This window comes from Oryzias latipes, chromosome 11 (genome assembly GCF_002234675.1).
Source record: "Oryzias latipes chromosome 11, ASM223467v1".
Lineage (NCBI taxonomy): Eukaryota > Metazoa > Chordata > Actinopteri > Beloniformes > Adrianichthyidae > Oryzias > Oryzias latipes.
In genome coordinates, this window is record NC_019869.2 from 22,965,153 (window position 1) to 22,988,601 (window position 23,449).

General features: G+C 41.6%; 2 protein-coding genes across 3 annotated transcripts; both read right to left on the reverse strand.

The window, feature by feature from the left end:
• Positions 1–405: 405 nt before the first annotated feature.
• Positions 406–3,154, reverse strand: snrpd1 (small nuclear ribonucleoprotein D1 polypeptide). The gene is made up of 4 exons (XM_004074213.4): positions 3,009–3,154; positions 1,528–1,604; positions 1,261–1,452; positions 406–1,054 (listed from the first exon to the last, which is right to left on the reverse strand). The coding sequence occupies exons 1-4, from the start codon at positions 3,020–3,022 to the stop codon at positions 978–980; spliced, it is 360 nt and encodes a 119-aa protein (XP_004074261.1). The 5' UTR covers positions 3,023–3,154; the 3' UTR covers positions 406–977.
• Positions 3,155–4,030: 876 nt separating this feature from the next.
• On the reverse strand, positions 4,031–22,089 carry LOC101160672 (ankyrin repeat and IBR domain-containing protein 1-like). 2 transcript variants are annotated; one of them, XM_011481257.2, is made up of 21 exons: positions 21,864–22,089; positions 19,079–19,423; positions 16,373–16,544; positions 14,462–14,593; positions 13,918–14,103; positions 12,652–12,769; positions 12,319–12,539; positions 11,852–11,940; positions 11,632–11,776; positions 11,377–11,537; positions 11,036–11,124; positions 10,699–10,829; positions 10,480–10,614; positions 9,781–9,867; positions 9,627–9,693; positions 9,399–9,544; positions 8,220–8,398; positions 8,071–8,122; positions 7,850–7,906; positions 7,593–7,716; positions 4,031–7,500 (listed from the first exon to the last, which is right to left on the reverse strand). In XM_011481257.2, the coding sequence occupies exons 2-21, from the start codon at positions 19,264–19,266 to the stop codon at positions 6,113–6,115; spliced, it is 3,867 nt and encodes a 1,288-aa protein (XP_011479559.1). In that variant the 5' UTR covers positions 19,267–19,423; positions 21,864–22,089; the 3' UTR covers positions 4,031–6,112. The 2 variants fall into 2 exon arrangements, with proteins under 2 accessions (XP_011479559.1, XP_004074419.1); XM_004074371.3 differs by lacking the exon at positions 7,850–7,906.
• Between the last annotated feature and the right edge of the window lie 1,360 nt (positions 22,090–23,449).

Below are 23,449 nucleotides of genomic sequence, written 5' to 3' on the forward strand. Positions count from 1 at the left end.
CATTAAGATACTCACTTTTTCTTTAAAACTTTATTGAAAAGGAATGTGTGACAAGAAAAACGGTCATCCAGAATAATTAACTCTAGCATAAAGGTGAAAATGGACTAAAAGGAAAAACAGAAAATTCGTATTTTAATCTTTAATAGAAAATTAATTTTTTGGAGTCTTAAAAGTGATTTTATTTTAAATATTTGTTTTGTTTTAAATGTCACACGTTTTAAAAACATGTTCACCGTGTCAGATAAAAGTAATTCTTTACAGAAAAAGAATATCTTAATGATAGTACACATGAAGGTGGGGTGTGTTGCCAATAGAATTTGAGAAAAAATATTAAATTTCAGAAAAATCCAAACAGAGATCTTCAATAACAAACATAAGTTTTTACAATGATGTCAAAATTCAAAGTGGATTTTCTTTATTTTATTGGAAACTTATGTGGGTTAAGAGCCAGCCCATCTAAGTATTGGACAAAAGGTTTTTACATTTGCAGTCATCAACATCCACACCATCCACCAGAGGTGGATCAGCAGTATCTGGAACATCATCAACAATAAGTTGAGATGTAATCAGTTCCAGAAACTGTGAAAAAAAACCTTATCAACCTATTTCAATCACTTATAGGAAAAGTGAAAACTAATCAAGCCAATTAAAGAGCCAAATATTACAAAGAGAAAAAAAAAGATTTATTCTTCTTTGATGCCAGTAGAACAGCTACATTTTCAGCCAACTTTGCCAAAGACACAAGAAGGTATAAAAAAAGCAAAAAACAGATGACATTTTTACCCAGTTTAAATGCTGCTCAGACATTTTATTCAAGATGGTACAAATTATGAATCAACAGCATCCAAAACCCCCTCGCGGTCTTAAACAACCCACGAGTATAAAAAAGAAAAACAACCCTAAACTTACACTTAGATTCACTTTGCGTCCACCGCGCAGTACAATTAAAAGCTGTACAAACAGTTGGGGCTCTGAAATCATCTCCGTGGTCCACCTCGCCCTCGTCCTCTTCCTCTGCCACGGCCCCGTCCTCTGCCTCGCCCCCTACCAGCAACTGAGAACAAGAAAGGCCAGATTCTTTCACCATACTCGTGAAAAAAAAAAGTTTTAATCAGCAGAACAAAACATTTCTCAAAGAAATAAACAGCAGATTTACACACCCATGATGAATATAAATACTGTTGAGGGATTTCTTATCGCAGAAAAATCCTTCTCAACTTAATACAATTTTCCAGGTAAGAATGTGCCCAAATCTCCCACCTGCTTCTCTCTTCTTGGACTTGATCTTTGGTTCAATGTCGACCAGCAAGGTGTCCAGTGGAAGACTGTCTGGCAGGATGAAGTAGCGAATGTTGTTGCCTCGGATACTCAGGGACTCCAGCTGAGTGGGTTCCCTGTTCTTTAGGGTCATTTTCACCGCCTTCAAGTGTGTGTTCATGCTTACATCAACACCTATTAAAAAGAAGAAGAAGAGGATTTTAAAAATGATTTAGTTCATTTATTCGTCTCTAAAGTGTTTGCTCTCACCTGTGATGGTGCCATGGACCTGAGTGCCATTCTTCAGTTCAATGGTAACGGTCTCATGACTGAGCTTCATCAAAAACCTGTGTGGACACGGGAGAGTAGCATACATTTACATTTACTTAACCTTTAAGAGTTGTTTTACTGCACTATACTTTACCAAACATACCATTTTGTAATCAAAAAGCAGTACCAGTATAATGTATCTACACTTCAGGGAAAGAATCATTTTCGCAAAAAAAAAAAAAACATGATTTATTGTCATCCCACATGAAACAAAAAAGGTTCACGTGTTTTATTCTTACTCAAAAGTGTATTTTTCAAAAACCTAGAATTGGCACATTCATTTTGGTTTTCTGAATCCAAAAGGCACTTTCATTTAAACGTCAATGTTTTAAAGTGACAATACCATGAAAAAAAATACACTAATAACATGCTGACCTTTAAGCAGAACTAGAACAGGAAAATGTTAATCAATAATTGATTGGTGGACTTTAACAAATTAAAAGCATCATTTTTATGTCTGTTCATATTCACAAAATACAAATGAAATAAACAAAATGTCAAACATAAAAAAAACGAGGGAAATAAACATACTGTGATATGCACCATTTCATACAAAAACTGCATTTGATCCCATACATACTGGATAAAATGGAAGACTTTAAACTCCATTTTCAGATTCACATTTTTTAATGTTTTGTATGAACATTTATGCGGACTTTTTGTTAGAAATAATTGTTGGTAACGTTTTCTGTTAATCATAAAAATATTTTGATAAATTAAATACAATAAAAAACCGCTTTATTAGAAGGTTGGCACCATTGCTGTAGAAGACTTTAATGACTAGATCCATCTTGAATGATCAATTAGCCAACTTACTGCTTTGCACAAAGAAGACGTCTCTCTCTCACAAACATTAGACAGCATTTTTGTACAACACATAAGATTTAACGTATAAAATTGTACAAAATACCCCCCCCCCCCTTTTTGAATGTATTTTTTTTTTAGTATCTAAACAAAACTCGTGTTAGCTCTTAGCTTGTTAGCTTCGGTGGATTGATACTGTTGTGTAAACTGAAAACAAAACATTTGTCTCTTAAGTTGTGGAAATTAAAAACATCCAAAAATAAATACAATTAAATAATGATAAAGCACTTTGAGGAAACGGAAACAACATCTAATAAATTAACCTCCTTTAGTACGATAGTTTTAATAATGCGGGGGGAAATTTGCAAAACCATAAATGATAACGAATCAGCCTCGATCTTTTACAAATATTGCTAAAACAAGCAGTTTAATCCTTGATTAAATAGTTAGCTCTAATGATATGTTTATATGTATTTTTTGAATGAAAACCCAGCAGCCTTGTTCCCGCCTCTCCACACAGTTCATTTGTCTATCTGAACCCATCCGGCCACACAGCCTTTATTTCATCATCCTATCTTAAACCAGTCGACACATCTACAGACCATGCAGCAAATTACCTGACTAGTTTCATGACGAACAGTAGAGAAAAGATCCTCCACCGACGAGAAAAATTACAGCGATCGAGTGAAATCACAGGCCGCTGATGTACCACCAACGTTTGTGTCGCGTTGATATGACGTCAGAAAGAGGCCACCGCTCACCGTCAATGTTGTCTTACCGCCGCCTGGTGGTGAGATGAAGAACAGTCAGTGGAAAGACAAAAATGAGTTGTTTTCTCTTACTCATTGGGTTGGTGGCATCTAATATTCCTTTACTGTCTTTATTTAATTACTTACCAATTACTTTAATTATTAACTGTTTTTCTATGTGTTTTATTGTTTTTTCCATCTAATGCTGTTTTTTTCCCCTCTCAATCTACTCAATTTTAAATGTTATGTTAATGTAAGCCCTTTGGCACCCTGATGCCATTGTATGGTGCTAAAAAATAAAGTACCAGTCATTTATTCATAGATTTCTATTTATGTATTTGGCATTTAAAATTATTAATGGAAATGCCATTTAACAGAGAAACTTTTTTCTTAAATTTTGTTCTTATTGGCCCTTTTTTTGAAGCAACAAAAACAAAACATCTCTGAGAGAACTGCTTCAACTACGAATACTGTTCTGTTTTTATTTATGATCAAAAAATTGTCATAGGAATTTATTCAGGCATTGTTTGCAGTACCGTGAAAAAAGAGAACACAGCACACTGTGGTTCACATTCAGCCAATCATAATTGACCCGATTTGGTAGAAGTAGGCTTTGTGATTGGGTGTCTTCATGTTGGCATCACATGTACATAAAAAGGCAAAGACAGTAAAGACAGAAAAGAAAAAAAAATAACGATTTACTTCCTGATTGATTTCATTTTTTTACCTTTTCACCAACTTGCTCGTATTTAAGGTTATCGATTGATAGAGCTGTTACTTCCAGTACTTGATCAATTTTCAATACGTAACTGTATCCTTTACATCCTTACAAAATACACAAAAAGCTGGGAACCATTGATCTAGGAAAGAAGACAAAAAGAACAAAGGAGCAAACTTTCAGATCTTTTTATTGAGAGTAAACTTTGCATTGATATTTCATTTAGAGTTTTGGCCAAACAGCAATACTTTTTATTTATTGAGACAAGCTGGGAATGTATCAAGTGAAACCTAAAGAAAGTGCAAATTGTTGTATTTAAAAAAAAAGAAAAAAGAAGGTATTTGTGGAGGGAGGATTTAATCAAACAGTGTGGAGAACAAATGCCACCACAACATTCACCATCAGTCCAAACGTGAAAATGCTGAAAAACCCCCAAACATGTCCTCTGCATGCTGCCTGATGAGTGTAGCACGACTGCAAAAAAACAAAAATACAAACTTCCCATTCAGGGATAATAAATGCTGTATAATAAAAAAGAAAAACACACACCAGTACAGTTCATTGAATGAAATCATGGGCAACACATCTGGCTTCAAACTCAAACCACCACCCATTTACTACAGTAGAAGAAATTCAACACCAACTTAACTCCCTTAAATTAATATTCCTCTCATTCCAGCACCAAATCGCCTCCTACCTAAAGGCAGTGATTCAGCCCCCTGTAAACATTGTGGGTGAGTATTAAGATGTGAAGATCTACAACGTTGAAGGACTGTTAGAAGTCAAAGGTCAGGTGGTTTATAGTGTGAAAATGTCCTTCAAAAGCAGCTTCAGGATTGCTTCAAAGTCAGATCAACCGTTTATCTTATGATCATCTGCACAATATCTTCTTTTTTCACCGTCATCTTTCAACAGAAACGTTTGTAAAACATGTGTAACAAGTTTGTTACTTAAATAAATACGACCCGAACACAAAAGGCACACATATGCCTGTCTGCATTCTCAACAAGGAGGAAAAGGACAACAGGTGACACCCACATCTGCTGACTGCAGCTCATCGGTAGTGGAGCAGGTATAATGTGTTGCATTGATGATGCACTTAATTCAATAATTTAACAGCCATTTCGGCTCAGAATGAATGTGCAAAACTCTTGATTTGAACAGAAACTATTCAAAATGTGTGTCTGGTTATCGATTATAGAACACAAGTGACTTTATTAATGCTGTCTGATTCTGGTTATTAGTGCAAACTAAAGTTTGGTGTTGGTTTTCTCAGATAAAGATGATGTCAAACCATTTATTTTCAAAACTATCAGTGATAATAAATACACATATTCAGAATATTTAACCTCAAATCAACTCACTTTTGCCTGTTTCAAATGAGTCCAAAAATCCAGCCCTTAATATTTTTTAATATATTATATACTAAAAAGAATGTGTTAAAGCCTCACGATTAAAAAACAAAAAAAACAAAAAATTTTATTTTTATTTTGGTGAATTATAGCAACATTGCTTTGATAAATAATGTCAAAATTTCAGGAGTTAAAAAGCAGAGTTAAGAGTTCTGCACAGAGACTAGGTATGAGCCAGAGGGAGGTAACCCATCAGGACCTGCAGAACCTTCAGCTCTAAACGGATTAAATGCCAAATGTTACTGGAACCCGAGGTCATTTCTCAGCTTGGTGAAACAGTGCATGCAGCCTGATCTGAACTGTGTGGGCACCAATAAACAGGCACGGTGTGGATAAAGGTCCAAAGAAATCTCAGAATTTAGGCTCTCTGATTGTACAGCACGCTAAAGCAGGCTTCAAGGTTCCAGCTGGGATCTGGTTTGGAGCTCCTGGAGCTCTGAAGGGGCTTCTGTTTGGGTCGGGGTGTTACCCAAGTGTGGCTTTGAGGCAAGTTTGGATTTCAGCACCGAAACTTTACTCTGAACAAAGTGAAACATCCAGCACAAAAGGCAAAGAAAGGAATAAATAAAAAATAAAAAAGTTGAAGCATTTTATGTGTGGTGATTTCAGTAGCTTTTCTTGAAATGTAATTTGATTTCTTATCTTGAAGAATATTTTTTTTTAGAGCAGACAAAAAGCACTTGAAAAGAATGAAACTGCAAATGACATCTTTACGGACAAAGTCTGAAGAGCTCCGCCTCCTCTCTGGATACAGTATGATACACACAGTATAGGCTCCAACATCTGCTGAAACAACTTTTCTTTTCCTTCTTGTTCTCCTCTTGGCTCAGTCTTCTGTCTGTTCACACCAAGTGCTCCTGCTCCTCCCACTCCTCTGACGTCTGGCTCCTCTGCAGCTGCAGGACCTGCTCCAAGGCTCCGTCAGCGGCTGAGGCAGTGTGTGCGGGACTGTTTCCGCAGTGGGAGTGGGAGCTCCGGTGTGTGCGCGTTTCGCCCAGCGACATGTCAGCCGCACACCGCGGGTCCGATCCCTGTTCCCCCCCAATTCTGTTTTCCCGCTCCGGCGATCTGCTCCTGAACCTTCTCGCATCCTCTGGATTTGCAGCACAGAGTGGTGCCACCTCCGGCTCGCCCTCCAGGGGCTGCCAGACTGGGGCGGGGCACCCATCACTGGGGTTCCGGCTCTCGGTTTCGGCGTGGGTGTCGGGGGAGGAGTCGGTTTCGGTGGTGGGCGGGGAGGGGATGAGAGCCAGGCTCTCTGGGTTGTTCTGCGGGTTGATGTTGTTGTTGAACCAGGCCATGATGTTGTCCAGTAGCTGAGCGCTGGCCGCTGGGTCCAAAGGCTCCAGACTCTGAGGGTCGCTGGGGCTGAAAGGACCCCCAGGGGGAATCACTGGGGACAGCAGCAGCTCTGGCTCAAGATCTGGAGGTGGGAGGCACAACTGGATAGACGGTGGGTGTTCTGAGGTGGGAGGCTGCTTAAGAGCGTAGGTGGCGGGATGCTCTGCGGTGTAGGAGCTGCTGCGCTCTGGACAGGGTTGGTAAGAACTGTCTGACTTTGGGCTGCCGTCATACGTTCCTGGGTGTTCCCATATTTGGGAAGTGGGATGTCCGGAGCGTTCCAGGGCCATGGAAGCAGTCTCGGGTAAATAAGCAGAGGAGCGACAGTGGCTGTCGTAACGCGGATCCGTGATGGCGATGTGATCCAGCGCATAGGGTGTACTGAGTGCACTCTGGTCTGGTCTATGGCTGCAGCTGCTGTAAGCAGGTTCGGAGGAGAGGGGAGAGGGGAGCGCCCCGTGGCTGTGAGTGAGGTCGGAGCAGAGCTGCTCCTGCGTTATGCTCCCCAGTTTTATGAGGCTGTCTCCCAGCTCCAGCAGCTCGGCACTGAGTGATGGGGGAGGAGGTGGGAGAGGAAGGGAGTTGGACACGGAGGGCTGGGAGGCGGCATCTGTCCTGCAGGGAGGGAGGCAACCGGGATTCAGGAGAGAAGAGGGAAAAGACGAGCCTCTAGCTTCAGGAGGACCATCTGTGGGTAGAGAGTGCAAGGCCGCGTCCACCAGATCTCCTGCAGACATTCGCCTCCTCTCCTCCAGTCCCACCCCACCCTCCAGGCCCTGCTCTCTGCGGGACTCCTGAAGTGACAGCTGTATGGCTAGAAGGATGTTGGGGTCGTCTTCATCGAGGGAACCCAGCGCTCTTCTGCGACCATCACTCCTCTCTGTGCCCTCTGCAATACAAGACAAAGGAGAGGCGTGTTGTAACTAGAAATATAGGATAGGAAGCAATAAAAGGTTGAATGCAGAGCCTTGAGACCCAAACCTGTATTGTCGCTCCTTCTGCTGGTCTCCGGCGTGTTGTTGCTGCTCCTCAGGCTGTGCAGACTCAGCATTTCCCCTCTGAGCCACGGCCGGTGTCTCCGACGGTACTGGACGTCTGCGTAGCCCTGTGAACCAGACGAGCGTTACAGAGCAGCAATAAGGTTAACTCCAGTCGGCGCGGCCGTCTTGCAGTGCAAACTAGCATTGTATGCAGAAAGGAAACAGAATCTGGCACATGCATTTGCGTAGGAGCATTACCTGCGACTGCCTGTCTCTTTGCTCTCCTACTCCCAAAACAGAGCGACGGCTTCCCATCTTAACACACACAAGCAAAGTGGGTGAGCTGCCACTGTACATGCGTTAATGGGGCCTCAAATACAGGCAGATTACAGAGTCACTTTAGGAAGCGTGAACTAAAAGGGCTTGCAGAGCAAATGTTAGTGTTTCACCTCATGATTTCACTAAAGGGTTCAGTTTACCTCAGGGGAAGCAAATCCAAGGTACTCCCAGTCCCACGATCCACCAGGGAAACTGAAATCATATTACACATAAGCATTAAAGGTAACCACCATGTAGCTAACCTCTAATCAAAATGTAAAACAACAAAAAGGGGGTTTTTGGTGCTCACTTCCTGCGGGGAGGATCAGGAGACTCATTGGGAGCGACGCCACGAGCCACTGAAGCCAGAAACTCCTGCCTCTTCTGCTGCACCAAGCGTGCAGCGCTGACGATCTTGTGGCGCGGAGTCCGCAGGTATGGGCGGTTGACCTTCTGTGCCAGATCCTCCACCACCATTTCCAAGTCAGTCTGAAAAGTCAGACAGGTCGCAGCTGATCAAGAAAAAAAACATTCGACCAGAAGAGTCGAGTTCTTGTTATTGATGGGACCAACCGTTCCATCCTTTCAGCTAGTTTCCACCAGATTATAAAATCCATTTCATGTCTTGGTGCTTTTTATTTTACTCTCAAATGTTAGACACAAAGTATTTATAGCAAATCTAAGTTTCCAGGCTGATTTCTGGGTTGTTTTCTAAATTACCGGAATCCATAATAACCCTGGAATCCATAATAACCCTATGTTACCCTATGTTACCCCCTAACCCTAAGATTCTACAAATAGACATATTTTTTTGTTTTGTTTGAAGAGATATTCTCCATTTAACATGTGGACTGTGCTTCTACAGTTGCTCAAAGATTGGGGGTTTGGATTCTAATTAAAAATTACTCATTTTTGATTTTGGAGATGTAAATAAAATATTAAAATAATACAAGTTATTTCCATTTCTACTACTTATCTTTCCTTTAGTTTTTTTCATATTTCAAATCTTAAAAAATAAACTTCATAACTAACTACAAGAAGGAAAAAAAGATTTAAATTATAAAGCAGCCGCAAAGCAGAATTTCAAAATAAAAGCTGATATTAGATATATAAAACAGTTACAGGAGTCTATAGTTGATTTTTCTACCCTAAAAATAAACAAACAGCTTTACTTGGCCTTGCAGGGTTATTTAAAGACATAATCAAAGTTTTTCATAACCATCATAGAAATGATATCAAAAGGAGTGAACAGTTCTTTAAGAAGAGGCTCAAGGCCCCACCTTAAAATTTCGCTTTTAGTTAATTTTAACTGCTAATTTATTCTTTATTTTATAAATAAAGTTTGATTTGATATGATTCAAGGGGGAAGTTTAAAACTTGCGGTGATCAAGCAAAAGCAACGTGTGCTTTTCTGCTGTGAAGGATTTAATGCACACAGCTGGTCGTGTGGAGCTTAAAGTTGTTAAGCTTTGCTCTTTTGAAAGATTACCTGCATGAGCTCAAATATCTCTTTCTGGGTGCTGCCTTGCTGCAGGAAGAAGCCATATGGATAAGAGCACTTCAGCACGCGCCGCGTCTTTAGCAGCTCTGTCACGCCATCCTCGATGAAGCGCGTGTCTGGAGGCGTGCCCTCACCTGCCGCCCAAAGGATGCACAGTTAGCTTTGTGTTATAACAGGATGTAAAATGAGGTTTCCATTAAAAACAAAAAAACGTACGGCTAATGAAGGCTCTACTAAGCTGCACCATCTTCTCTTTAGCGGTTTTTAGCAGCTTCTGCTCCAACTAGAATGCAAAATACAAGTGAAATAATGATCTTATAAGAATTTTTTAAATAAATGTGTGAAATAGATGTTTTGTTTTGTTTTTTACCTTATAACTGTGTTCGTGGTTCTTGAAGCGAGTGTAGTAGTGCATAAAACGATCCAGCTCCTGAAAGCTTTTGTGCTTCTTTTCTGCCTGTTACAGGTTTAAATCCGCTGTTATTTACATTTCTTAATCAACTGTTGCTGTTAGGGAGAAGTGCTGTGAGGCATTCAAACCAAAGCTTCATTGGATAAAAAATACAAGCAAAAGTCCTAGCAATGTATATGTGGAAGAAGAAAAAATGGATATGTCTGAATTCCCTCCCTACTTCCTACCTAGTAAAAAACTATAGGGTGCCCTGAATTTTAACAGCAATACGGACGGCATGCTCACTCCTTTTCTTTCTTTTTTTTAAACACCAAAAAATATGTCACTGATTCCCTGAAATTAAAGCCTAATACATATGTAACTGATAACTGAAAATGCTTTTTTTCCACATGAAAAATCATTCAAATCAAATTCAAATTTGTGGTCTATATTCATAAATCTAATGAGAATTAATGCACACTGGCTGTATGTACACTTCTGGGAAATGTTTAGGAGACTGGATTCTGGAATCGTAGATCCGAACAGCCCTAACAACTGCCGAACACCTTCTACACTGCACTAAGTAGAGAGTACCGAAAGAATTTGGACACTACCGTGTTGACATTTCATCCTTTTTTTTTATTAAATGGGAATTTTCCAGAGAGATGGCTTTTGTACCTCAACAGTCATCTCTTTGGACTGCTCCTCTAGCTGCTGAATGACCTCGTAGCGAGTGCAGCGGTAGTAGCCTCCAGTAGACGAACTGTGCTTCTTCCACTCCTCCAGACAGATCCAGCAGAAGTCGTATTTGCACTTTGAAGAAAGAAATAAGCAGCAGGGCTCAGTTATATGCATTCAAAACAGATTTTTTTTAAGCTTGTAGAAATATGTGTGTACCTTGGCACACTGCATGTGGTTGCAGCCCTCATTCTTCTGAATGGGAGACTTGCAGTTGGCACACGGTTTGGAGTTAGTCAAGAGCCACAGGCAGTTAGCCGCGTCCTCATAAGCCTCGCTCACACCTGCCACTGTTGAAAACAAACATTAGCGTCCTCTTTGCTACTGAAAGAAGCAGCCACAACAAGCATGTGTTGATAATCCAAACACCCGTCGGGCTGCACGGAAGCACATCAGAGACTTTCTGGTTCCCGATGGGTGCTCTCTACAGGCTTGTTGTGGTAACAGAGCACAGAGGCGTCACTAGAGATGATGTAGGAAAGGAGGTCAGGCTTACACTCCTCAGGCTTCATCTCTGTGACTTTCTGGAGCCAGTTCCTCCACGTCTGACAATCACATGGTTCGTGGGCCTCGCCAAGACACTCCCTGTTGAAATGATGTGTGTGGAGGTTATAAACAGAGAAGGACTGAATAAACTGTGGAGCAATAAAACATAACAACAAACGCTTCTGGTAATGCTTGTGAGCAGAGATTAGAAATGGGGTCAGAATGCAAGCGTAAACTTTACAGCCTTGCGTGTGTGCAGGGGGCACATGCATTCCAGCCTTTATGAGGCATACGGTGTAAATAAAAATATACGTGTCTTCACTTTCATACTTTTAATGTTTTCCAATTTACCAGCAGAAAAGGTGACCTTTGCCACAGTCCACGGCTGGGGAAGGCAACAAGGGGAAACTGTGAGGGTCACTGTCGCCAGGACCTGGCCGAGAGAGGCGGACAGCCCGCTCGCATCGAGGCACGGGACACCAGCGGATGGCTGAGTTGTTCTCCACGAATGCCTGCAGCCCAGGAGATGGCGAGAAAAGGAGAGAAGGCGGGTCCACGTTAGCGCGCAGACATAGAATGACATAATTTGGCATCTTTTGTTTCTACCTTGATGTCAAACTGTAGATATCGCTGGTCCATCTCTCTGGAAACAACACTCTCGATCACATGCACCGGAACCAGCTGGTAGCACTCATAAGCCGGGCAAAAAATATTGTGAGCGGCACCCTCCTGAATCCTCACGTTGAGGAACCTGATGCAAGAAGGAACAAATGTAAAGCTGATGTGCCGGAGGTGCATCAGCCCCAACAAAGAGCCGGATCCTCACCCTTCCCAGCAGGATCTGCAGAACTCATGACCACAGGACATGTCCACAGGATCCTCAAAGACTGAGATGGAGCAGAGGCAGATTCCACACTGCAAGGATACAAATGTGCAGATTCATTGACACTGCATGACTGACACAATTTGACCAAGAAAAGATGATTTAACGCCGAGTCAATGCCATTAATATTTAAATTAATATTTTTCAATGTATTTTTTAGAGTCTTCCATATTATATACACATTTTTTAAAGGGGATTAATTTATCCTTTTTCATGACCAACACTGCCAATGTTTATGCAGAGCACTTGGAACATCCAGACGAATTACTGCTGGACAGAAGACCTTTGACCTTCTTTATTCTAGGAGGATTAGACATTAACCTGTTGCTGCCAAACAACCGAGCCTGCACTCATAGCTGTGGTTCAGTGTCTGTACCAGAGAGAAACTCCATCCTTCCAACCCTTCTCACCGTGGCCATGCCGTCGTCTCCAGGAGTGAGGCAGCTGTCGGTGGGGGATGTCAGCGTGAGTGTCAGAGGCGACCGCGGGGTCCTGGGAGTGCGGGGAGATGGCAGGGTGTCCCATGCGTTGTAGCCGCTGGGTGGTGGGGTCGGCATGGCAACGCCGGAGCGCTGGCAACATCCCTCAGCGTCTGACATCCAAGCTTCCAGAAGCTTTTCCCTGTCCCAGTCTGACAAAGGAGTAAATAATGCATGTCATTAACAGCGCTGAATGAAATATGGTAATGACTTTCTTGTGATGGAAGAAAGCAGCCATCTTTTTTTTAACATAAAAACATGTACCGTGAGCTCGAAGCAGCGCCTCAGCAGTGAAGAGGGGGGCTTGCAGCATGTCTGCTGTCTCTACAATCAGCATGTCCTTCAACCTCCGCAAATCCTGAAGCTTCAGACCTTCGAAAGGCTGAAACACAAAAAGTGAAGAAAGCGATTCAACAGAGGGTCAGCGAGAAAGGGTGAGGACAAGAGATTCTAAGATGGAGAAAAGCTAGAAAATCTGCAAAGCATCAACAAGAAATGTGTTGGATTGTGATACATTTAAGGTGGCAAAACCCACAGTGTGAAAAGTTTTGAGATGTGGGACAGTGGGACAGAGAGAGATTATGCATTAGCATGGATTTGTCTGCAGGAGGGAGGATCCAGCTGCTATCAGCTGGCAGCAGCTGTTGCTGTGCAGCTGTGCTGTCCAGCTAAGATCCTGGGAAACAATGTGAGGCCTGTGCAGCTCCTGATGATTACTGCAACCCTTTAAAAAGAATTTCAATTTGTGCCACTATAAAGTAAGTTACTGTTCTGGTTAGTCGATCAACATGCAGACTTTGGTTAAGTAAAGTTCCTCTAACTGAGCTTTAACCTTTAAGCTTGATGTTTTCATAACACTTTGATTCTTTTAGCATTCTTTTTCAACATTTGCTGCAATTTTATTATTATTATTATTAATTTAACATTAAAATTTTAATAGTAAAAACGCCTTTTCAGCATTGTTCTGGAGTATTCTGCATTGTTCGGCTACTTCGTTTAAGAGAAGATTAACTTCTTTAAATGAAGCATTTTCACTTTGCACTTACTGTGGGTAAAATGTTTTTTTTTCCAGCAGAATTTTTTGGGCTTATTTTTAATATATAACTTAGACGTGAAAATTGTTAGTGGGCGTTTAATTGGTAGTTTTTTTTTAGATCTTTTTATGAATGTGCTACACTGTTTTTAGCTGAGCAGGTAATAATTCAATTGTTAGCATCCTTGTTTTTGGTACTTTACAAAAACATGATGTTCTACTTTTATCTGCTGTTAGCATGTTAGTATTTTACTGATTTCAGATTGGGAGGGAAAATCACGAATTCAAATAAAATCATTTAGTTTCACTGACAACAAGACAACTAAAAAACAATTTTGCACACAAAGAAAAATTAACATTTCTCCAAAAAAACAAAAAAAAGCCACCACTCTTCTGACATTTGGAGCCAGGTAAATAATTCAAAGACGGCAGATACTGAAGGTGTAAAAATATCTCTACCCAGCGGGAAACCTCCCATCTTGTAATTGTGTTCTCACCTCCTTGTACTGCAACAGGCTGGTTTCGCCGTGTGCGTCTGACTGCTGAGACGAGGCGGAGGAGAAAACCATCTGCGACTCCAAGCTGAGAGCGAGCTCGGTGTGGTGGTGCCGCTCAGCGTGGTCGCACGGCGTTAGCTTATCCTCATCCTCCACAAAGAGGTCTGCGTCATTCTGGATCAGCAGCTGGACAGAGGCGGAAAAGATCAAACTTATTGCAAAAACAAGGAGATATTTAAAAAAGAGCAAAATTATACAACAGATCAAGGCAAACAATAAAAGAACCAAATATATAAATAAATATATATCTTTATCAAAGGCAAAGGAGGTCTATAAAAAAGATTAGGAAATTAAAAAAAGGATGAAAGGTAATATTCCCTCTAATTTCAAAGCTGTTAAATATTTATAAGCAGGGAAGGAGGAACCACTAGATGAAGAAGCAAGAAAAAGTTTTCATAACTCAGTTGATCCATTTCACTTTCTTGAAACTTTTTGCAGAATCAATTTACTTGAAATGGCCTAAGAGCTCTCTGCCTCGCCTCACCTCCACACAGCTCTTCATGCCAGCAGCGGCAGCATAGTGCAGACAGGTGCTGTGGTGGTTGTCGGTGGCGTTGACATTAGCCTTCTCGTACATGCCTGCCTCCAGCCTGGCGCCGGTCCAGCTCAGGATCATCTGGCAGCAGGGAAAACACAAACAAGCACATCATTAAAAGTTTCAAGATACATTTTCATTTACTAACTGAAAACTTATTGTCCAAAATAAAATAAAAAAATACTTTAACAATCACGTTGGGGTAAATGTGAATTCCTTCCAGAACTGGACACAAAAAGATTTCATTTAGTGGCATGATAATCACATTTTTAATTTGCAATTATTGTTTAACGATTCAAAGGAACATACTTGTGAAAGAAATAATTTGTGAGAAATCAAAAAGGAATGTGCAGCTATGGATGAGTGATTTTCACAGGCTGTTTGACTGACAGGAAGGATGACCTGGAAATGACAAATTAAAACCTAAATAATTGAGCCCTTAAATCTGAGAATTGAATTTTTTTTTTTGTTAAATTAAAGAAGACTTAGAAGGAGCACCTATGACAACGTGCAGAAAACAACACCAAAATCTTTGGCTGGAAATGACTGATCATAAACCAAAGAGAGTAACTGAGAAGAAAGCAGAAGCAGACTTTGAATAACTGGAGTAAAGTAATATTCAGTGATGGATGACAAATCTGATCAAGACGAGGGGATGGTTTGATGGAGCTTTAATAAAACAAAGAAAGCCACTGACGGCATGAGTTGCATCGTCGGATAAAACACCAGACACACAGGGGAACATTATTCTACGATACCTCACATCTCTGGAACAGCCTTTAAGATCTACCTTTTTATTTTTGACCTAGTGCTTACTAATTTATTTTTTCTACCTATATTTTTAACCCTAACATCGTTGGCTTCATAATATTTTTCTGTTTTAATTTGGTAGGATTCTAACACTTTGTTATTTTACTTTTTTATATTTTAAATTAAACATGTTTAGTTTTAATTTTGTACAGTTTATTTGCTTATTTTATTTGAATATTTAAATAATTTATTTTCATAATTTAAATGGTATCATTTCATTGTAAAAAGTACATTCTTGATTTAATATTTACATTACTTTTCTGTCACATATTTTAAAGACCCACTCCTGTGAAAATTGTATTTTTAACACGTTCTTGTTGAAATTTCTGTCATTTTTGATGGAGTACACTTATAACAGAATTTAAGCTCAAAATTGCATTTGAGTATTTCTCAATTCAAATGGTGGTGAATCAGGAACAGACGAAATAATGATGTTTAAAAAAGCTCTGAGTTGGGACGTAGAAACTGTGATGGGCGGGCCACAAGCCCCCTGCTCCGCGCCATTCTAATACATCCACTTGTAGACGACTAGATCCACGTACGTCTTTGTTTTCCTCATCTGAGCTGGCATCTGCCTCAAAACTCTACAGCTGGATGGCTCCAGTATTGCTCGCCATTTTTGTTGCCCCGCTAATGTTAGGTTGGGGGTGTGAGGGGCTGTAAGCTAACTGGAAACCACGTAAACAAAGGTATCATGGGAAATAAGCAGAGGCTTACTTCCACACTCAGAGATGAATTTCTAATGAACTATTGGTGCTCTACAGACACTATGTCCTAGAAAAAAACAGTTTTATTTTTTGGCTAAAAACAGCATAATCATAATTATAAGACCACTGGGAACGCTAACTTATGAAATACTATTCTAGTTTATTAATTTTTGAATATATTATGTTTAGAAAAACAGGCAGAAACTGATGAAAAATCTTTAAAAAGTCAGTTAATCTTATACTGCGCCGTGAAGCTAAGGAATTTCTATATTTGCAGATGTGCAAAGTTACAAAAGTGAGTTTTGCCAGGTTCGTTGGGGTTTGCCTGTGCTTATGTCTGTACCTGAAGGCTGTCTGCACGGCGCTGCTCATCCCTCTGCGGCCGAGCGAGGCGCGGCGACAGCGCGCCCTCTGGCAGCAGCAGGATCTGCGGGCCTTGGCACAGCACATGGAGGCACGTCTCGTTGTGAACGTTCCGCTTGTTGGGGTTTCCCTCTTTGCTGAATAGGAACGATCTACACAGTGGCAGGCGGCAAGGAAAAAGCTTAAAACACAGAAACCAGGTAGACCTGACTACATCATGAAGAGAAAGTGGCAACGCCTGAAAATCAGGAATAGGTGTGTCTTTTTTTTGTGAGTAAAAATGCCAAATAGAAAACGAAGGAAGTAAGAAAAGACTCAAAGCAAGAAAAAAAACATGAAAAAGCTAGAATGACCAAGTTGCAGAAAATTGCTTCTGTTCAACATCTCAGAGTTAATGAAAATGCTGGCTGACACATGGCCTGGCACAAGCACACACTTGCAAGGGCAAACACACAAACACATGGCAAGTCACTGGTGATTGCAGTTTTGTTTAGCAAAAAAATTTTTTTCTGCTATTAGTCTGTCCAAACCTCAATTCCACCTCCAATTTCTATTTTCAATGCATGTTTTTTTTTGGATATTTATATTTTTTTAATCTGATATTGTAACAAAAGGACAAATGGGAAAAAAGTTGGTTAAACACATTCCACTTTGTTTAGGATCACCTTCAGGCCTTCTGTGAAACTAAATGCTTTCTGAATGTGTCATTTTCTGAGAAAACATGGGGGGAGAACAGCAGTGGAAAGGAGGAGAAAAAAAGAGATGTCTGCACTTTTTGTTAATCTTCCCTAAAAATCCTTTTCTAATGGTCTTTTTATGTGAAAATCTTTATGTGCTTGTTTCCAAATTGTCCACAATTAGAGTAAAGAGTTATCTTTAAATGTCTGTGCCTGCTGTTAAAGAGGAAGGGTTAAACTTCCTGAGCTACACCCATTTTTCCAGTAATAGATCTACTTGCCAGTCTCCAGTTTTCTCTTTTCGTGGGATAACTAAGCCTTTAGTCACAGATCTAACTGGAAGATCTTTAGTACGCATAAAGCGTGCTGAAAATAATCAGACCAACAGACAGCCAGCAGCCCATGACTGTCGTTTAATAGCTCTTATTTTGTCTGAGATTTCTCCGCCTGTCTCTGTCCAAATGAACTGCTGGAACAAAGACATTTCCTCTGATCCTTATCAGCAGAGGGCTACGTTCGGTGCCGGGCGCTGTGGCCCATTATGGGCTTTGCAGGAAGGAACACAAATAGCGAAGCAATTGATTCAATGTGTAATATTGTTGACCGCATTGAGCAGTTGTAGAGTCACGGTTTTAGCCCTGCAAGAAACACGCAGGCCAGTGTGCACACATGCAGATGCATAGATAATTGACTGGCTGCTTCAAACTGCTTCTTTTGACCCTGCTCCCTCTTTAATCACCCAGAGAATGTGGAGAGGGAGGAGGAGACCACTGAGTCACTGAAGCAGCTGTCTTGGTCATGGCCAGCAGCTTAATCATCTCTGCAGGATGTACAAAGACGACCCATCAGTGTCTTGCTCCACTTATGTTTTTTTTTCTTCTTTTTTTTCGTTTGACCCGCTTATTTAAAGCCTAGCTAAAAATGGTGAGTCTCCTTTAGGGTTTGAAGACAGGTGTGAACAGGCCAGTAGATCATTTTTGTCTCTTTACATTCATCAAAACAAAACTGATTGAAATAAATTAAATAAAGAAATTCATGCATTAAATAAAAACAACTTGGATTTATGTCAACTGAAGTGATTTTGCTTTAAGTGAGTAGGACTCACAAAAATGGTAAAGAAAGCAAACAGCTTTTAGTGGCACCTTTTTGTTAAAAGACAAAAAAAAAATGTTTATAATCAACAAAAGTTATGCAGCTTTTTCTTAAAGTTGACACTTTCTGCTTTGCTGATTTCGTTTACACAATTCTGTCTAATATGTTGACATTTTACATTTTAAAAATATATAAAACTTAAAGAAGAAAATGGGGATTTTAAATTTGTATTAAACATACTTTTTTTAGCTAAATCTAAATAAATCTAAAAAATAAATCTAATAAAGAAACTGAACTTAATTTGTTTTTTAGCTCAAAAGCCTCCAATAAAACCAGCAAACAATGTTCCAATTAACGCAAATTAAAATGATGATGTTACTGACTTTAAAATGACGCTTAATTATTGAATCCACAACGTTTTTTGATTTACTTTTCAAACACGCCAAATAATTAAGATCTATTTCTTGTAGATCTTCTCTAACGTTAAGTTTTGGTACTGTGGGTAGTTTTGTTGCTAAATGGCCAGAAGGTTATTCACAGCCAAAACACAATGTAAAGCTTCTCTTTTAAAAAAAATATTTTTAGCATGTTTTTAGTTCCTAATGAAACTAAAAGAAACCAAAATTTCAATCTGCATGTATTTGTTGATTTTAAAATATGTTTCCGCCTGGGTTTTTAAAAATTCTCTAGTTAAGTCAAATAACTAGCAAAAACTTTAATGGAAATTAGAATTCTGTTTTACATCTTTTTTTGCCTTTTAGTCCACTTTAAGTTTATGGGAGAAAACAGAAGTTGGAGAGAAACTCATTAACAAGCAGTTGACACGATTGGCATTGTTTAGCTTCACATTCACGGATGCTTCTAAAGAGCTATCGTACAAACAGCACCTTCAATTGAATTGACGGAGCGCGTTTTACCTGAGCAGCCGCGTCATGGCGTGGCGGCACACATAGTGCATCGCAGTGTTATGCTGGTACTGTTCTCCGTATGATGCATTCGGGTCCAGACTGTCCCTGAACTGAGGATTGCCCTCATAGAGTTGCCAGGCCAGGGCCTCATCACCACTGAGAAGAGACTTGCGGAACTTGGTGGCCGTGTTTCCCATTGCTTCCCACTTGCTGGAGCCAACCTATAGGGAGCTGCGGCAGAAGTTTTTACTAATCTGCCTGTTTCTCCTCCTCCTCTTCTTCTTCCTCCTCCTCCTCCTCCCCAGTTCACCACAAGCAACAATTCAGAGAAACATGGTTTGCCGTTTTCTTTCCCTGTATAGAACAGAACAAAAAGGACAAAAATGATCATCACAGGAAAATGAAGAAGGAAAGATTAATAGAAGTGGAAGAAAAAGTGAGACTGCAAGGATGAGGGAACGAAGAAAAAAATAATAAGACAGGAGTTGAGAGGTAAAGAGAAAGATGGGAAGAGCGACAGCGGAAGAGGAGCTCAATCAACCAGTGCGTGGATCGATCAGCTGATGCCCTGCACCGAGGATGTTATCTTAGCGGAAATAGGAGGGAAGACAAAGGCGCCCGATCAAAAGCTGGAAAGGTCGGGAGAGAATTGTTAAGAGGGAAGGCTGCAAAGGGTTGGTTAATGATATCCAAACCGTCGATTTTTTGGTCAGTTGCTGAAAAGTGAGGTCAATATTGACTGTAAACACAATGAACCATTGCTTCACTGCCTGTTAAAGCTGTTAACCCTGCAGCACTATTGGCCCAAACCTTCCCCTTTCCCCCACAGCGTTGGATATTCCAGAAAACCAAACTTATTCCAAATCTCTGATCTTTCCTACTTTTAGAATCTTGGTGGTTGGATAAATCCCTTTTCAACATGAGAAAAAAGTCCCAAGTGTGTGTGATGTTGGCAACCACCCCCTTTTTTTCACATGATCTCAACAGTTGAATGACTGTTTACAAATGTACTGTGCTCATTTCCTTCCTGATCCCTCGTTCTCTCCCACAAACTGTATGAAATACATACACCCCCATTAGTGACGGGAAAGTGCATTGAGTGCACATCTTTTTGTGAGTGTTTGATTGTTGGGGGTATCATTAAAATCGTCATTCTTTTGCCATCTGTCTGGCCGTTCACAAAGAGCCTCTTTTAAGCAGGCTACAGTTGGTCGCTGGCTGACCGGCTTTAGAAGATTTGAGTAACGTGGCCGGCTGCCTCCCCCCCGTCGCCTGCCTCCCCTTTTGCTGCACGATGACAGACAAGAACACAGAGGGAAAGAAAATAACAACAACAGACAGACGAGGTAGAGAGGGGGAGAACAGAGCCTGCTACCACAGGAGAAAAACAATATTATTTGATTTAAAGTTCAGCTCTTTGAACATATTTAGAGCCAGGAGAAAACTGAAAGACAGCACTATAGTTAATAGGTCAGGCCATCTGTTTGGGTATGTTTTGTGCTCACTGGTTTACTTCCAGTTCACTTCATCTCCCTGCATACATGCGCCTGCTTCGCCTTCTAAATAAGGACACAGTCTGGGGACGGGGGGAAACTTTGGGATTCGCGGAATCACTACGTTTTGAGGTTTGCATTTGGCAGTGGCCATGGCAATTATTGACTAGAGTGAGACCTCTTCACTGTGATTGTTATCCAGTGACAGGCTGCGGCTAAAATGAAATGGAGTGCTCCACTTAATATTACAGCTGGTAGAAGTGTTAACTGCAAAAAACAAAACAAAACAAAAGACTGATACCAGACTGTAGCACGGGTCAAACACACCATGCAATGATCCGCTCCATTTTTGGAAATGCAACAAGTGCAAATAATGACTCATGGACTTGTCTGAAGATGTCTACAAACAATAACAACACAAGTCAGGGCACACTTCCATTTGAAAAGTCTGGTCAGCAGCAGTGGCACTAACAAAATGAATCAGCAGTTTATCACATGTAAATACTACAATGTGTGATTTTATTACAAGCTATAATTGCTCAATTATTGATGCTGTTCCCCCCACAGTTTTGGTCATTTCATGGAGTTTTACCAACTCTTTAAAAATCTCAAAGTGACAACAACAATCCAGCTGTGATATTTACAGAAATGAAACACACATTTTCTGCTCACACAGATACAATCTGCATAATATCTCATAATAAAAGCCAACAAAGCATCAAGTGGAGTGACAACACCAAAACTGAGCTGGAACCCAACAACGTTCTGCTGTAGTAGTAGTAGAACAACGTCTGGCAGTTGAAAAGACCTAAAACTTGTTGGACAGACTAGAGAGGCTGGAAAGTGTGTAATGACACCCGGTGCGTTTCACCTAAATTAGCTAGGCCACACCACAGTGTTTCAGCAAAAGCATTCAGGTCAGACCTCGTGTGGTTTTCCTGCAAAGTATGTCAGCAAAAAAATGGAGCACAAAACAAACAACGGTCGACTTCTCTCTCTGATCATGTGTTTGTCCATGCGGCCCCTCAGTTCAAGCTCCTTTGTTTCAGCACACTGACTGTCAGCCTGTGGGAATTACAAAGCCGACGAAAAAGCGGACGCCAGAGATACAGCCCATAATAATGCCAACAAAACGGCCAGTTTGTAATTTAAACTTCTGTTTTTACGACCACTGAAGGACGTTAAAGTACCATTCTAGCCTTTGCCCCCTTATTTTCTCTTTGGTTAACGTTAGCTTGTTATGTGTTAGCTTAGTATGGTATGGCAGAAAAAGAAGAGAAAAAAAATCTACCGCTGCTTACATTTCTTTCACTTGAACACCAACCGCAGGCCCTCGAACTTCAACAAATCGGGAGCCATTAGCTTCTAACCGTCATTCACATCCCCGGCAGCTGTTCCGCTGAACCATTCTTTCTGAGTCCGGACACAGCAGGGGGACGATGCCGCTACTGACAGCGGAGGGACACCAACTGCTACAGCTACGGTCGGTGTGTTGTTGTTGCTGCCAAGCAGACGAGTGCATTGCGCATGCCCAGTGAAACCACAGAGCTGTCTTGTGATTGGTCGGCAGTGCTGTGACGGCTTTTTGGCTTTAAAGCTATCTTTTATGTCGGTTTTTATGCCACAAAATAGGTAATAAATAGAACAATACTAATTGAAAGTGATTTTTTTTTTTTTTTTTTACTTGTCCTGTTCAACAGCTGGGCAGGCAGATGAGAACTGAGGGCCTCTTGTGTTGGACATATTTTGCTTTAACAACAGGGGTTATTAATCTTCAGACCAAAGGTATGTCTGTATTAACCCCTTTTTGTAATTGAGGCCAAACTTTATTCATTTCAATCATGTTTGAAAAACTTTGGTGTTGGACCGGACGGATGAAGCAGCATAGAGCAGCAAGTTTACTGGTTGTTTATCATTACGGTAAGGTTCAAATGTAGTACAAAAAGGGCGGGGCCTGTCCACACACTCAAATGTTATAAACACACCTGCTAGCTGCAAAAATGTCCACATGTCAACATGTACACAAAACAGATAGTGTTCACACATGCATACTTATGCCTTCAAACCAACTAGTGTGAAATATTTCATTCGTTCAATCATGAAAACTATTAGTGCAAATGTGAGCTAACACCTGTGCTCAGGTGAGTGTTTATGTTCTTCTAAAATGGATGGTGGAATGTGAAAAGAAGGAGGGAGAATGCCCAGCCACCCCTACACCAAGACCCCCGCCGCAGCAGCTGCGGCAGCCGGAACCCCCCAATGCCACACGGCAGCAGGCAGGGAACAACCGCCCCCCGGGCGACCACATCCGCCACCCAGGCCAGGGCCAGCAGGACCGCCGCGAGGCCCCCAGAGCCAGAGAGCAGGGAAGCATGAGGGGAAAGAGAGCGCCGCCCCAGCCCAACTAGGAGAGCAGCCCCCCCGCCGCGCCGGGAGAGCCCAACGCAGGGCCCCACCCGAGAAGGGCGCCCACAGCCCCAGACGAGCACCCCATCACCACCCAGGAGTTCTGGGCATCCCCCCGCCCCAACCCCAGGTACGAGCCAGGACCCCCCAAGGTAGACCCGCTCCGCACTCCAGGCAGCCACCCACCCGGCCCACGGTTGGTCCAGGGAGGAGCAAGGCAGGGGCCAGCCGCCCCCGCCCAGGAGGGGAGCACCTCGGGGAAAAGGGGGGCCCACAAGGGGTGTTGTGAACATGGCCCGACCAGGCTCGGCCACAGTTGGAAATTTGGCGGGGCCCAGCGCTCAGGGGCAAGGACCAGAACCCACCCCCCAGGGACACGGACACCCCCGGCTCAGGTGTAATGTGAACCCCCCCCCCCCGCGCGGAGAGAGCAACGCTGGGCCCAGGAAACTGGCACCCAGGGGACACGGCTGCCATTGCC